At 39.8% G+C, this 17,147-nt stretch overlaps 1 protein-coding gene across 8 annotated transcripts in view; it reads right to left on the bottom strand.

Annotated features, from left to right (window-relative positions):
* The window catches only part of abhd3 (abhydrolase domain containing 3, phospholipase), a 102,714-nt gene that overhangs the window by 3,043 nt on the left and 82,524 nt on the right, over nt 1-17,147 (bottom strand). The window contains exons 9-10 of one of the 8 annotated variants that reach the window (XR_006311391.1): nt 10,608-10,847; nt 4,416-4,500 (exon numbers count right to left, since the gene is read on the bottom strand). The exons of 2 other annotated variants lie outside the window; for them this stretch is intronic. Coding sequence is in view for 3 of the 6 variants with exons in the window: in XM_043688231.1 (XP_043544166.1) it covers nt 4,376-4,500 (125 nt within the window). In the remaining 3 variants the exon portion in view is untranslated. 5 more of the 8 variants (XR_006311390.1, XR_006311389.1, XM_043688234.1 and 2 more) reach the window with 5 other exon arrangements.

Here is a 17,147-nt window from a genome sequence, read left to right as displayed (position 1 = left end):
TGGAGAGTGCTGCTGAACAGAGACCTTGGAGTGCAGGTTCATAGTTCCTTGACAATGGAGTCGCAGGTAGCCAGGATAGTGAAGAAGGCATTTGGTATGCTTTCTTTTATTGGAAAGAGCATTGAGTATAGGAGTTGAGAGATCATGTTGCGGCTATACAGGACATTGGTTGGCCACTTATGGAATGCTGTGTGCCATTCTGGTCTTCCTGTAGGAAGGATGTTGTGAAACTTGAAAGCGTTCAGAATAGATTTACAAGGATGTTGCCAGGGTTGGAGGATTTGAGCTACAGGAAAAGACTGAATAGGCTGGGGCTGTTTTCCCTGGAGTGTTGGAGGCTGAGGGGTGACCTTACAGATGTTTATAAAATCATGAGGGACATGATTAGGATAAGTAGACAATGTCTCTTCCCTGGGGTGGGGAGTCTATAACTTGAAGACATATGTTCAGGGTGAGAGGGGAAAAATTTAAAAGGGACCTAAGGGGCAACTTTTTCATGCAGAGGGTGGTGCACATACGGAATGAGCTGCCAGAGGAAGTGGTAGAGTCTGGTACAATTACAACATTTAAAGCGCATCTGGATAGGTATATAAATTGGAAGCGTTTAGAGGGATATGGGCCAATGCTGGCAAATGGGACTAGATTAGGTTTGGATATCTCGTCGTCATGGACAACTTGGACTGAAGGGTCTGTTTCCGTGCTGTACATCTCTATGACTCTAATTTAACAAAATGCGCCACTCCTGAGTTAATTACCAGATTCTTGGTGACTATCTTATTTATGGCCATGAATTTCTGATTCCTCCACAAGTGAAAACATTTTCTTTACATCTTCTATATTGCAGCACTGAATACTCTTAAAGATATCTGATGTATATCTCAGATTTCTCCTTTTTGGAGAAGATAGCCCTTGAGTTGGTCAATTTTTCCTCACAGATATAGCCTCCCAGTTCATTTATTGGTATTGTAAATCTCTTTGCACCTTCTCCAGAGCCTCTATATCTATTATTGAGAACAGAACTGAGTGCAGGATTTAATGTGAGGTCTAGGCCGGGCTTCATGTAAGTTTAACAGAACTTAACTGACTTTGAATTCCATTCCTCTGGAAATGAATCCCAGTTCTTTCCCATGAGTGGTTTGGGAAAGTCATAAGTAACGTCAGGCATTCAGTAAACCGGTGTTCAGTAAACCAACATCTTTCTCCAGGTCACTTGGAGATAATTATCAGTGTGCTTGGGAACATGTGGCCGAAATGCACACCAAATCAAAACAGTTAAGAAGCCAGCAAAGAATAATTTTGCGCGTGAGATGGAGTTTTCTCACTATGGAACGCTGTGTCACTATGGCACACTGTGTCAGAAAAATACCAAATTAAGAAAGATGATTGCACCAAGGAAGTATTGAAATCTCATTCCAGCAGTAAAGTGTATTAAACTGAAAAACTATGGGCTAGCCATAGTATAAGGCTAGCACTTTGAATAATTTGCAACAAGCGGAATTTGAATTATTCCTTTGAGACCAATTGGATGCTATATAGCTATATTGACCTTTAATCCAGTGTCCTGTGTTGAATTTCTTCAATTTGTTGTGTGGAATTTGTGCTCAAGATTCAGCACTCACAGCATTGTAGTGCGGCACGGTGGCACAATGGTTAGCACTGCTGCCTCACTGTCCCAGGTTCGATTCCAGCCTCGGGTGACTGTCTGTGTGGAGTTTGCACATTCTCCCTGTGTCTGCGTGGGTTTCCTCCGGGTGCTCTGGTTTCCTCCCACAGTCCAAAGATGTGCAGGTCAGGTGAATTGGCCATGCTAAATTGCCCATAGTGTTAGGTGCATTAGTCAGAGGGAAATGGGTCTGGGTGGGTTACTCTTCAGAGTGTCGGTGTGGACTGGTTGGGCCGAAGGGCCTGTTTCCACACTATAAGGAATCTAATCTTAAGGAACAGGTAGTTCCAAGGGTTTGCACATTTGCTTGTTCCAAAATATTTGTTACATTCAGTATTGCCCAGGAACAAGAGAGTTGCTTGTTGCATGGTTTTCAATTAGTCATCTAAACAGTTCAAAGGTTAATGATGATCCATTCTCGAGCCACAGTAGGTTGGTATTAGAGGCACACAGATTTCATGCAAAAAGGAGCTGTTGAGCTCTGTTACTGAAGTGACTTTGGACCACTGCTCCTGTGCAGTCAGAATTCAGGAAGAAGTTTGCATCTGTACTTTAATTTGTATGGATTCTCATCTTGCAATGAGAAAATTTAAAAAGTGAGGACTTTTTCTTTGTCAGTCCTTGCTTAGGACATAGGCATGACAATTTAGGAGGGTCAGTGATATGGGGATTGTTAGGTCAACACATTGAGGGGGAGTGTCATTGTTGTGTGTGATGTCAAAGAATTAAGTCAGAGCCAGGGCACTTACTTGAATGCATCATTACCAAAAGAGTGCCTTAAAGAATGTGTGTGTTGAAGCGGCTGCATGGCACTCACCGTGCCAGATACCAAGAGATCGTTTAAGCATTTCCTGCACTAGATCTATGTCCACCACACTATACTCAAGCAACTTAACTCTTCTGCAACCTCCCACCAGAAATATGTGGTGAAATTAAATGGCCTCTTTTAGTAATTACCTAGAAAGTAAGCCTGCCTCAGTGCTTTCACCATGAGCCCAAGTCACATGCCTGTGAATTATGAGGCTCCTGTTCTCCTTCTGGTATCCACTTTCCTCCTTTTTTATCAGCAAATTAGCAATCCACAATACACTGCACTGCCACCATGAATGCTGTTGGTGTTTCTTTAAATAATCAGTTCTGATTCAGATTTCTGATGTGTAATACCACCTATTGATTGGCTGCCAATCCTAAAAGAAACCTCTTAATTTGCCACACTGGTAAGTTCACCATGAAGGCCAGGTTTGCTGATCTGGAAATAGTCCAGTCAAAATGTAAGTCGATAAGATTTCACACTTTCCTCCAGGTGTAAGCGGCCTCTTTATTCCTCCGAACAAAATGGACTTTCTCACATTTAATCAATATTGACATGTATTTTCCATTCAGGTACCCATTATACAAGTTTGTTACTGTCTTCTTACATTTTATCATAGTCTGCATTCTAAAACCCTGCTCTACTTCATTTAGTGTTGACCACAAGTTTTGATATGGCACTTTCCATTCTTATATATTTTCAGGGTCTAAGCAAAACAGAATAAATTATGTGGCTGTTTCTCAGATAATTGTCAGTATTTCATGCCACCTTGCAAAAACTTTTACTTTTATCTTTCTCTATTTTGACATTGACAATAGGAGCTAAGTTACATTCAGCCAGTGACTTTCCTAGCTTGTGCTTTTGAAACAAGATTAATTAATGTCCTGCTTTGCACAAGTGTTGACTGGATATTCTAGAATGTAGTTCTGATTATCAAGTAGCAGCGAGCTGTGTACACATTTACAAACTAGAATTGATTATAACACCACAGTGCAGTTCATCACCACTAACACTGATAATAAAAACATAGAGTCAAACAGAAAAACAGACATTGATGTGCTTGCCCTGCTAACTCATGGAGATGGGGGTTTGGAAGGTGCTATTGAAGAAGTCTTGGAACTTTGGCTGTTGATGTTCCTTTTGATGTTCCTCTTGCTGATAATCAGAGGTCAAAGATAAGACTGCATGATTTGCTGATAGGAAACATGTGCAAATCAAATTCGAAATCCAAGAGAGATGAAATGACTTGCAAGATATTGGCAATCACCTGTAACACCTTGGAGCCCCTAAAGAAGTATGTGTATATGAACTAATGGAGTGATGGTAATTTCTCAAAATATGCATCCTCCTGTGAGGACTCAGCAGACTCTGCCTGCTCCAACTCTTCTGTCAGGTTTGATGAATCTGTGGGAGAATAGGTTTTGAAAGCGATGTCAGGACACTGATACCCAGATGAAAACAAGTTCCTCACCCAATTAATGGCACTTAATATCACCAGGGTATAAGAGCTGCCTGTGTGGAGCAGGGAACAAAGTCAGGCAAAGCTATATTGAATGCTGCTGCTGACAACAGCAGGCGTCTCATGAAAGTGCAAGAAAGATAATCACAGAGAATGAAGTGATCATGGATAACAAAATTCAGATTCAGCACCTGACCCAGTGCAAACAGACCTTTCAAACGTAACAAAGAAACATTAGAACAAAATTTATTTTGCATCCCAGCAACCCTTACAGTTATACACTAACACCTAGCACATTGTTCAGCTTTGTCCAAACAAAAGATTAAAAACCACATTCTTTTTCAAAAACACAACCTCTTAACAAGGTCCTTAAGGAACTTGAAGTGTATTCATTGATGGCAGGTGGTTTCCTGGTCCTGCCCTCCTGCAGGACCTTTGAAAATTACATCATATTCCAAAGATGACAGGATCCATAAATTACGCCTACATATGCTCCTGTCCCAGCAGCAATTGAGCGTCCAACCCTTGACATTGTGCTTGAATATACGTTTGGAACAGTCTTCCCTTCTGTGTTAGGTGAAAATAACATGAAATATTTATTTGGTGGCCGGGTTTTCTGTGCCTCCACTTGAACAGACAGTAGGGATTGACAGCTTCACAGCCAATTATTCCTCCAAATAGGCTATCAAACATCTTCCCACAACCACCAAATTCCCTCATCCTTGAAACTTACTCCTGGCTTCCAAATTGAGGCCATGATGGGAAGTGGCAGTTTTATGAGGTTTAGGGCATGTATTGGGATGAGAGCGTGTGAGACCTTACCTGATCCCAAAAAATTGCAGTCACACAGGGAGGGGCTACTCAAGTAAATTTCATAAGCTCCTCTGCCTGAAAACTTGCTGGAAAGACTCCTAAAATTCTGCTTAGATATACAAGACAGATTGCAGATAGTTAGTGGAAGAAAAGCATACTACATTGGAAACAACTCAGCTCCATGGAGATTTCAAACTTTAACCCTCCCATTCTTTGCCAATAGTTTTTGGGACACCCTCTTTGAAAGAACTAGGAATTTAATACTATGGGAACCTGCATCTGTAGGTCTGTTTGCTCCTGCCTTATTTATCCATCTCCTTGTTTGCAACCCGCAAAAATGAGTTGGAATTCTGAAACAATCAAAAGAATAAGACCCAAGAAACTACAGATCATAATAACTGATTACATATATGGACATCTTTGAAGTTTTACTAAAAAGATTCTTTGAAAAAAGTATTGATTTGACAAGAATTATAGGTATAGGTTGCGCATTTCGAATGGATGTGCATTGTTAGCACAGTTGTAAGATAGTCTGAGTGGAAGGAATGAATCTGTGACAGCATACATTGTGTGTCTACTTTGTATTTGGTAATGGGGAATATTTTACCATGGCAGGTTTTGTGAGATCTTTATGTGGTATTTTCCCTAATGACCAGTCCTGGTATCTTCTGGTATTTATCAAGTTTACCAGCATGTTGTGCTAGGTAAGGATTATTTGAGGTAGTTCGGTGCCACTAGTCCTCCTTGACTTTGTTTTATCTTGGGTCTATCAGTGGTAGAGAATATATCATAGTAGAATACTACAGAAGAGGTACTGTTCTTAGACATCAATCTGAGATAGACAAAAGTTTGTTAAACAAAGGTAGGTGTATGTTATTAATCCACAACTCAGTCATTACCTCATTAATGCTTGAACAATCTTGAGGAGTTGAATGGCCAACTCCTGTTCATGTGTTCCTATTTAACAAGATGGTTTATTGCATGACAGCAACTACATTTGGTCAGACATAATTACTAGAACCTTAAGGGGCTAGTACAGCTCCTTAAGGAGCTGCTCCCTCCAAAAGCTACGTAAGAACTCCTTGCCTCCACCCACAGACTGTGTGTCACCATCAGTGGAATGCGTGGAGCCAGTATCTTACCTTCAGTACCATTATCTTATACATCTCCACCTAAGAATTTTTCCCTGTAGATAATGCATTAAACAATTATGGTATAACTATTTTGCATTTAGAACTGCACCATCTAGTAGCATGGTGGCACAGTGATTAACACTACTGCCTCAAAACGCCAGGGACCCAGGCTTGGATGACTGTCTGCACATTCTCCCCATATCTGTGTGAGTTTCCTCCGGGTATTCTGGTTTCCTCCCATAGTCCAAAGACATGCAGGTGAGGTGGATTGGCCATACTAAATTGCCTGATAATATCTAGGGGGTGTACAGACTAAATGGCTTAGCCCTGGTAAATGCAGGTTTACAGAGATAGGAGGCTGGGTCAAGATGGAATGCCCTTTGGAGAATTATGCAGACGTGATGGGCCAAATGGCCTCTTTCTGCAGTGTAGGGACTCTATGATCTCCTCCCAAATCTGACTTCTCAAATGCAGATGGTCTGGACATATTACACGTTTCTCAGAATGCGCTCTGTTTGAACTTGGAAAAAATGTTAAGTTACTTTCTTGACATTAGTTCTGATCTGTTGGTCATTTATCCTCTGAAGGATCTTTCAGCTCTCAGCTATCATTCACAGAGGATGCTTTATTTGTTAACATTGTTGAGGTCAGTTACCTTATCTGGAGGACATAACCTCAATTAATTTCCTTTTTAGAAGACAGCTGCTATGTTGGAGTAAGTATTTTCTTCCTTTTGGAATCCTGGATTTCTGGATCAGGCAATCAAGCAACTTTTTCAGACTCTTAGTTGTGTTACTGAAAGTTTGCTGCTTACTCAACACTAACTCTGTCACTGGCATTGACTTCTGTTGTATCAATTTGTTCACCAGACTGTTCTGCCGTCTTAACAATATTAATGAAAGATTTCCAAATAAGCTCATTTGAGTTCTGCTGCTCATTCTTGCTTTCAGTACTTTCTTCTTGCATACTTTGATGAGTTTTTTATCTTCTGTTCTGACTTTGGTGATCACAGGTGTATGCTTTTTAGAAGCCCTACAGTGTTAAGTAAGAGAAATGTTTCAAATAGCTAAGAAGAACTGGTGGCCAGCAAGCCAAAAGAGGCTCAACCAAATTTGTCAAGAACATGAACAACACCTCCACACCAACCCTCTAAAGAGTAACCTACCCAGATGCATTCCGTACCCTATTATCTTATATTTACCCCTGAATAATGCACCAAGCCTACATATCCTTGGACACTATGGGCAATTTAACATAGCCAATTCACCTAACCTGCACATCTTTGGATTGTGGGAGGAAACCGGAGCACCCAGAGGAAAACCACACAGGCATGGGCAGAATGTGCAAATTCCACACAGACAGTCAGCCAAGGGTAGAATCGAACCCAGGTCCCTGCCGCTGTGAGGCAACAGTGCTAACCACTGAGCCACCATGCTGCCCCCAATCTTAAAAATCCTGTGTAACCAAATTTCACAATGAAGTATGAAATCTTTAATCTCTCTTGCGATTTCAAATCACCACACCACTGACTAAGTCCTAGCTACACTCCTGACACCCAAGTGTCCCCACTGTATCTATTCCAATGTATCTTTCTGAAAGTCTTCAGTTATATAGTAATAAATCATTCATGATCTTTATGGTTTTTATGCTCATCATATACCTTTTTGGTCCACTCACTGGAATTTTAGTCAATCCATCCTTCAACTCAATCCTCATGAATGTTAGTACAACTTTGCTCACTCTCTTGTCCGTGTTCTTGTCAAAATTGGTTGAGCCTCTTTTGGCTTGCTGGCCACCATTTCTTCTTAGCCATTTGAAACATTTCTCTTAGGTCATCATTTATGATCTTAACATTTTTCCATTTTTGAGTCCACCATGGATCTAGGAAACCCAAAAAAATCTTTTACTGGTTGTCTCCCTGACCAGTTGGTCAAACATGGTCTGTTTCTGGACCAGCGTTTGAACAAATGTTTGCTTCTGCACCAGTGGTTCGTTTTTAACTATTGGACTTCAAATTTAAGGAAGCTGTAGGCTGTAACCTCTGATTCTTCAGCCTTGGTAACTGGTTTGATTGAACAATAACAATTGCTCCTGTATTTCGCACAAAATCACAGGATGTTTATTGACACCAAATGAAAGTATCTTATCTGATGGTGGTGTGCATTCTACCATGTACAGTGCTTGACATGTGTGATTGTAAGTACTTCTCTTGCTTTGAAATTGTGTCTTACTTCTGGAAGTGTTAAATAACCTACATTTTTGAAACAGCATTCCTTAGTGGTGGAAGGATATTGCCAATACCAGTGACCCTTATTGTACTGGTACACTGACACTGGAATTTAATGTAAGGTTTTTGGTTTGCTTTCTGCAGAAACTTGTCATGTGCCTCTCTAGAGTGTCCATATCTTGTGAAGTGAATAGGCTCTGTTGGCCTTTTGAGGTAGTGTGATTGTCTCTTCTCATGATCTGAGAATGAGTCTTTCTGGTTTCAACTTCCAGCACGATTTGAATAGTTTTCTCCAAAGTCCAATCTTCTTTGGACAATAAGAAATCTGACAACTCTTCATCTACTATTCCAACAACAATCCAATCAAAACTTTTTAATGAGTGTTAATTTCAAAGCTTGATATTCACTATGTTCCACTAATCTGCTAAGGTCATTAATGAAATTGTTTACAGATTCTTTGGAAGCAAAATTGTTTTGTGAAATTTGATTTATTCCCAAATTGAAATAGTCATCAAAAGTTTCCATACATGTTCAAAAATGTTGTACTCTCTTTGACATCTGTTAGTCACATTATTCACAGTTGGATTTATTGAATATGCAGTTAATTCTCCTATAACGCGTTTTCGTAAACGCGATTTGGCTGAATCCAATTTGTGAATTACGGAATTTTTAAAATAAAGTGAACTCCCATTCACTGTTACGCGATTCCACCCCTTGTATTACCAGCTGGCTCGATTTACTCTGCTGGCGCATCTATTGGAACAGGCTGTCCTCTGGTTTTTGTTTGCTTCTATATGCAACTAAGGTAGAGGAAACAAACATTGGAATATTTTGCTGGAATGCTTATGCATGAAGTGGGGAGTGTGGTGAGAGCTGAGGAGTGGGGAGAGTGAGATAGGGAATGAAAGAAGATGCAAATACAGCGATTTCCAGTGAATGTTAGACAGTAAGTAGGGCCTTTTGTTAAGCAAAGGCTCAGTTGCTGGCTATCTGAAGCTTTAACACATGGCAACTTTACAAGAGAGGGTGCATGTGTCTGGGTGGGGGGAGAGGGAGTGTGAAACTAAGGACAGATCACTGGCGACCCTCATCTCTCCCCATCTCACCCAGCCCCAAGTTAACACCTGATCCAAGTTCATCAAGTCTCCGTTTGACAATGTAGAGGGGAGGATCTGAGAGTTTCAGCCCTTCATTTTCTCTGAAACCTGAGACCCATCAAAATCTCCCGCCATTCAGAGCATGCCAGCCCTTTAGCCACCCCCTCAAAAAAAAACTTCTGGAAGTTTCACAAAGTTTAATGGCAGAGAGCAGGGTTCAGGATAAACTCCACCCCACAGGGAGCTGGGAATACAACAATATATTGTGTAATTTCGCTTGTAACAACTTGGCAATTCTGTTACTGACCAGAAATGGACAGGTTTGCTGAAGTGGAGTCCCTAATGCTGTTTTTCCCATAGGCCCCATTACTTCTTTCGCACAACATCACACGGGAACACAACTGCTGCGTTATAGGAAAACTACCTGTAATAGTCTATCAATTTTGGTGTTTAATTTTGAGACAATGCTATATTTTATCCAATTTTGTGTTTGATATGCTCTGACATTTAATCGGCGAGGAAGCATTTTTTTCCATTTCTTCTCAATCTGCATATTAATCTTATTACTGTGAAAGTGATATAGATTTTTAATGTTGCTTGTATTCTGCTATTATTTATGCTCATATTTTTATATTCACTAATAAATTGCTGTCGAACTTGCTAGGCTGTATTGAGCATTTCCTTCGTTCCAGATTTATAAACCTTGTAATTCCGTAATGCTGTATTGAATTCTTCAGTAAAGCTTTAAATTGTATTAGTGGCTGTTTTACTACTTTCAACTTTTGAAATTATGTTTCTTTCTAACACTACATACATAGAATCATAGATATTTACAGCACAGAAGCATATTACTTGACACACTGTGTCTATTCTAGTCAACAAAGATCTGACTACACTAATCCCATTTTCCAGCTTTTGGCCCACAACCCTGGAAGTTATGGCATCACAAGTGAACATCTAAATACTGCTTAAATGTTACTAGAGTTTCTGACTCCAAAACCGAGAGTTCTAGACTGTAAGTGGAAAAAAAATGTCTTCACCTCTCTTCTAAGCCCTATTTCTGTGCTGCATACTGGGTTTTCCGGCATTTTCACAGTTTTCTCACCTTTTCCCTTAGAGATCTCTAACTTTACCTGTTGAAGCCTTCCCATGCTCCCTACAGAGTCTCTTTCTGTAAGGCCTCTGTATTTTCTAATAATGTCTGGCTTTTCTTTCTTCTGCTAGCCCACACACTTTTGCCTCAGTGCTTCTTATCAACTTTTGACTTTGAAATGTTGAGGAGATTAATTTTGCTGCTTCCATACTGCTCTGTCTCTCTCTCTCTCTTTCAGTAATTGTGTTTCAGCTTTTGACTGCCTATCTGTGTCTTCTTAAAGTGATAATGTTTTTAAAAATCATTCTCACTTCTCTTTTGATCTTCTGGATGACTTCTTCTTGGAATGGGGGTCAGATCCACACTGCTGTAACCACGTGGTATTCTTACAGGTGATCACTCCTGGACCTTATCATATTTACCACTCCTACCAGTATGTGGTACTGGGTACGGTTTGTTTGAAGTAGTTGACTTTCACCAATGATGCATTGTCTTTTTGTTTATTTTGTCAATAATCTATTGTTCATTGATAAAGGATGAACTTTGAGCATCTGCAAAAAAGGCACTGTTCTAAGATGACAAGAAGATTTATTACATTTTAGGAATAAGTATAACAACATTTGGTTACGCATAATTACTGGCGCCTTTCCTCTGAAAGCTAGAATAGATCTCATTTGTTTCACACCACAGACTCTAACATCAGTATAACAAGTGAAGTCAATGTAACAGGGGCATTTCTCTCTTCAGAACCATTACCTTCTTTCACACTTTAAACATATTATGAAGTTCCTGTGACATCTGTTGGTTGCTGGCAATACTATTTGCGATGCACAACACTGTTGCTCTGTAGCAGGGTAACCTGGAGGATTATACCTGTAACCCTCCTTCAGCATATTTCTATCTGTACTTCTGCTTTTGTTGCACCTCCAACTTATGCAGCAATTGCCTACATCCTAGGTATAATATATCTTAAATGTGCTGACCATAAAAAAATTCATTTAAGCTATTCATGCAGATCATTAAGTCTCTGCACCAGCACTGGATAATCTCCTAACCTCCTGATTACCAGCCTGTCACATAAAGGGAGTTTATAATGCATCGATATGGCCTGACTCTCTCAGAAATCACTGAGAGGAAAATTCTCAGTGTAATGTTTCTGCTATATCCAACTGATCAGTGGAAAATAGTTGCTCAATTTTATTTTTTCATATGCATATATTGTTGATTCATGTACAAGTTTTAAATAGATAAATTATAAGAAACAGTCCATTGACTTTTTGAACATATATGTTGCCAGATATTTGAAAAGCTCAAGAAATACATTAACATGTTAATCATTTAACAACAGGAAGAAAAAAAAGCAATGCGAGGCACTTTTCAACAACAGTAGACCTTCAGAGAAAGACAATCTTTTCATATAGTGATTCTACTTGTTAGGGAGTCAAGGCAAGCAACTTAATTTTTGTTCTACATCAGCAAGAATAATAAGCCACATCATATCCTGCTGCATCTATCACATCTAAAATTCTGTATTTTCAGTTTTAAAGGCTAGAATTCTTTTTCTAGGTAATTAATACAAAAATTTGCAGATTCATACAACAGGCTTTTCAAACATATGTTAAAAATCTAAATGAAAAATTTAAAAGAAAAAGTGCTGAAACTGCAAAGAGATTGATACTAGGCAATTGAAGAGCAGTGTCACATGAGTATGTCACTGTTGAGAATAGGCTTAGATCCCATTTTGGGTCAATAATAGCCCAAATACCTGTACAACCAAAGGTTTATTAGTGTTAGAGAGAGGTTCCTTCACCAGACTATGCCTCTTGTAATGTTTTAAATGCTGAAGAATGCTGTTCTGCATTTTCATTGTTTGAGTGGGTATATATGTTGTGGCCCTATAGGCATTGGCAGAAACCCTTAATATTGACAACGTTCAGGCATTTTTGTTAGGGCTACCATTGGGGCATGGTATTTGGTAGGTAGTGGTTTCTTCCAACTGCATGTCCAGGAGTGTTACAATTCAAAGTTTGTGAGAAGATTTGTAGCTCGGGTGCTCGTTGCTGTGGTTCTGTTCGCCGAGCTGGAAGTTTTTGTTGCAAACGTTTCGTCCCCTGTCTAGGTGACATCCTCAGTGCTTGGGAGCCTCCTGTGAAGCGCTTCTATAAATGCTGGAGGAAACACCACAGAAGCGCTTCACAGGAGGCTCCCAAGCACTGAGGATGTCACCTAGACAGGGGACGAAACGTTTGCAACAAAAACTTCCAGCTCGGCGAACAGAACCACAGCAGTGTTACAATTTCTGAATTTAAATATTTATTCAGCTTTAAAAAAAGAGGTAATTAGGATATGTACTGTCTCCAGGGATCTTTGCTACTGTAATTCAAATAAATTTCCATAATAGGAACATATGAAATAGAAGCTGTGATTAAATCCTCTATTTATATCCATTCTTTGTACTGAACCAACCAATAATCTACAATTGGTAACATTTATGGAACAAACAGTTCCAAGAATTGCCAAATGGGAAAACTCAATTCTGCTCAACAACTGAGCATCTGTATCTCTGTGGAATAGAGAATCTCTCCCCAACCCAGCAAGCATGTGAGGATGAATCTCCTGGAACCCAAGAATGCAGAATGCATCTACTCAACTAGAGAACTTCACCCTCCTAATTTTGGCTGTGGTTGCTTGCTGTCACAAGCGAACTGTCCAGCTAACTGAGCTAAGGACTTTACTAAACCAGGTTTTTTTTCCAATGATCGATGCTGGATTAATGGTCATCATTTCTGAGGCTAGATTTTCAACTCCAGATTATTAATTGAATTTAAATTCTACTGGCTTCCATAATAGGATTAGAATTAATGTCACTAGACTATAGTCTAGGGTTCTGGATTGATAAACCAGTGGTATTATCATGATACCATCATGCCTCCCTAAATGTGATTCCTGCTTACTGGTTAGCTATTCTGACCTCCTTGCACTTAGAAGTAGATTGATACTTTACAGTATAACTATTCACAACCTAATACCTGTAACATCTTCCTGGGATGTTGGATGTCTTAAGAGTGTATTTATTGGAAACTCAGAGTGCTGACATTATCTCCATGTGTCAATACCTCGCACCTTCTTCTTAGTAAAACAAACAAATAGACTTTTAAACACGCAAGTTAGGAGCAGGAGTACCTAACTCCCTTGAGCCGACTCCATCATTCATTAAATCATGGCATCACACACCTGTTTATCAATAATAACCTTGATTTATCAAGAATTAATCTATCTCTGCCTTATAATTAAACAAAAGGATTGCATCCACTGGCCTTTTGGGAGGAGAGTTCCAACTCTCTGAAATTTCTACTGCTAGTTTCTCGCAAAAGAGGAAACACCTCTCCATATCTACCTGTCAAAACCCTGCAGAATTTTATAGGTTTCAATCATGTAAGCTGTTACTCTTCTGAACTCCAATGGATATAAACCTAGCCTGTCTAATCTTCTCACACTGCAGAACCCAAAGGTTCTGAATGGTAGTCCAGTAAACCTTCTCTGGACTGCTTCCAACACATTTATATACTTCCTTAAATAAGAAGACCAAATCTGCACATACTACTCCAAAATGGGGTCACACTAGTTATTCTGCATAATTAAAGCACATCCTCCCTACTTTTATATCAATTTCCACTCACCATCAGTGGAACGTTCTATTAGCTTTCCTAATCACATGTTGGTATCTGTGTCTTAATTTGTGGCGTTTCATGTATGAGGACATTCAGAATCCTCTGCATGTCAAAGCTTTGCAAACTGTCACCAGTTAGATAATAATGCTAGTTTTTATTCTTCCTGCCAAAATGGACAATTTCATGTTTCCCCACATTATACTCTGTTTGCCATATTTTTACACACTCAATTAACTTGTATGTACCCATTTGTTAGCCTCTGATTGTCTTCTTCCTAAATTACTCTCTTGCTGGTGTTGTATTACCAGAAAATATAACTAACATATCTTTGGTCTCTTCTTCAAAGTTATTTGTATAAATTATTTTTAAAAATTGAGGCCCCAGTTTAGACTGATGTGGCAGACCACTTGTGACACCTTTCCTACCAGAAAATGACACATTTATGTCTTCTTCCTGTTTCCTGTTAACTAGGCAATGCCTATACGTTACCTCCTATATTGGACAGCTCGTTGGAGATGCAGAATAACACCACAAATGTAGCTTCAATTCTCATACTGGATCCACATTCTCAACCTCACCCCTCACTTAAGGTATGGTGCCCCTCAGTTTAAACCATCAACAATCTTTCCCTGATGAGACAGAGAGAGAACTATGGTAATTTTGCCTGTTACCTCCTATACAATGAGCTTTTTTTCGACAATATCCGATAATATGAAATCTTACTAAATACCTTCTGGAAATTCACTAATTTCCTTTTTTCACCGCTCTTGTTACTTTCTTAAAGAATTCCTAAAACTTGTTGAAAATCAAAGCTGTCTTTTGATCTCGAACCACCCTGTCTTACTTAAAACAGACTGCAGAAGAGAACACCCCATCCCGCTCCCCCAATCGTATTCACTTTAAATCCAAAGCTACTATCCCAAAATGTAATCATCTTATAACACTTATAATTGCAGTGCAATATTAGCTCTTATGCTAAGTATGTTGATGGGTGATTTTAGTTTATATATAAACTGGAAATGTAGAATTGGCAACAGCAGCCTGGACAATGAATTTATAGAATGTTTTTGAGATTTCTTTAGAGCAGAGAGCAGATTATATCAGACCAGAGGACAGATCCATGAGCAATGGCAGACATTAAGGGGACATTTCAGAGTACTCCAAATAAGAATATTCTTACTGAGAAGTAAAATGCCAAGGGTATGACCTAAATCTGTGGTTAACTAAAGGAGTTAAACATCAATCCTGGTGATTGTAATTTCACCAAGTTCCTCTCTTCCTTCCACCTTCTGATTTATAGCTAATACTGGAATGGATTTGAAATTCTCTACAATTTAAACCAAAGCAAAATATTTGTTCATTTCATTTGTATTTCCTTGTTATTTTCCCCACACTCCAGAGAACCAACACTCACTTTATTTCTCCAAAAAATGTGAGAGAAACTGAACAGGTCAAGCAGTATCTGGGGAGCGAGATGCAGAGTTAATGTTTCAAATTGGCTGTGACTTTCATTCAGAACTGAAAGGGGCTGGAAAATGATGGTTTTTACATTGGTGATGGAGAAGGCAAAGGAGTGAGTAAAACATATGGTGAGGGAAAGCAGAGCAAAAGACAAAAAGCACCTAATTGTGGTAAAGAAGTGATAGAAATGGAAGATAAGTATAAATGGTAGACAGGAAAAGAAGAAAATGAGTCCCCTCTGCTGAGAGCAAAGACAAGACAAAGCTGAAACATTTTCAACAGTCATCAGCCAAACTGCCGAGGGGATGATCCTTCTCTAATTCCCCCGAAGTCTCCAGCATCATAAATGCCAGTCTTCAGCCAATGATATCAAGAAATAGTTGATTACTGGATACGGCAAAGGCAATTCTGAAGATTTTTGCTCATGAACTTGCTGCATCCCTAGCGAGCTGTCCCAATCCATCTATAACACTGACATCTACCGACAACTTGCAAAATTGCCCAAACTTGTCCTGTATATAAAAACCAGGATAAATCCAGCCCATCCAATTACTGCCCCATCAGTCTATTCTCGATCATCAGTGAAGTCATGGAAGTGTCATCAACAGTTGTCAAGCAGCACTTGTATAGCATAACTTGCTGACATCCAGTTTGGGATCCACCAGGGCCACTCAACTCCTGATCTCATTACAGCCTCAAGGACAAAATAGCTGAATTGCAGAGCTGAGATGAGAGTGACTGTCCTTGACATCAAGGCCACATTTGACTTGATGCGGCATCATAGACAATGAGTACAACTGGAGTTAATTGGGAATCAGAGAAAGGACTCCACTGGTTAGAGTGCATATAAGGTACATGGGAAAATAGTTGTGGTTGTTGGAGGTCATCTCAGCTCCAAGGTATCTTTTCAGGTGTTCCTCAGGATAGTGTCCATGCCAACCAACATCAGCTGCTTCATCAATGACCTTTCTTCCATTATAAGGTCAGACGTGGGGATGTTCCCTGATGATTGTACAATGTTCAGCACCATCCATGATTCCTCAGATACTAATGTAGACCATATCCAAATATACCCAAATCTGGACAAATCCAGGCTTGGGCTGGTAACTGACAAATAACATTTGCACCATACAAATGCCAAACAATGACCATCTCTAACAAGAGATGATCCACCCACCAATCTTTGAAATGCACTGGTGACACATTGAATCCCCCACAATCAACATCCTAGGGTTCATCATTGACCAGAAATTCAATTGGACTAGCCATATTGATACACTGGCTACAACAATAGATCAGACACTAGGAATACTGCAGGGAGTAATTCACCTCTTGACCCCCAAAGCCTGTCCACCATTTTCAAGGGGGAAAGTTGAACTCTGGAGATCAGAGTTGAAGAATGTGGTGCTGGAAAAGCACAGCTGGTCAGTCAGCAGCTGAGGTGCAGGAGAATCAATATTTCAAGCATGAGCTCTTCATGAAGAATAAGGGGGTCGCTGAGTGGGCTAAGAGATAAATGAGAGGGAGGTGGGGCTGGGGGAAAGGTAGCTAAGGAGGTAATAGATTGATGAAGTTGGGAGTGAAGGGTGATAAGTTGGAGAGGAGGGTGGAGCGGGTAGGTGGGATGGAAGATGGACAGATAGGGTAGGTCAAGAGAGCGGTGCCAAGTTGGAAGGTTGGATCTGGGATAAGGTGGAGGAAGGGGAAATGAGGAAACTG

The sequence above is a fragment of the Chiloscyllium plagiosum genome, chromosome 4, assembly GCF_004010195.1.
Source record: "Chiloscyllium plagiosum isolate BGI_BamShark_2017 chromosome 4, ASM401019v2, whole genome shotgun sequence".
Classification (NCBI taxonomy): Eukaryota; Metazoa; Chordata; class Chondrichthyes; order Orectolobiformes; family Hemiscylliidae; genus Chiloscyllium; species Chiloscyllium plagiosum.
The sequence above is the reverse complement of the archived record's forward strand: the minus strand, read 5'-3'. Positions and strand labels throughout refer to the sequence as shown.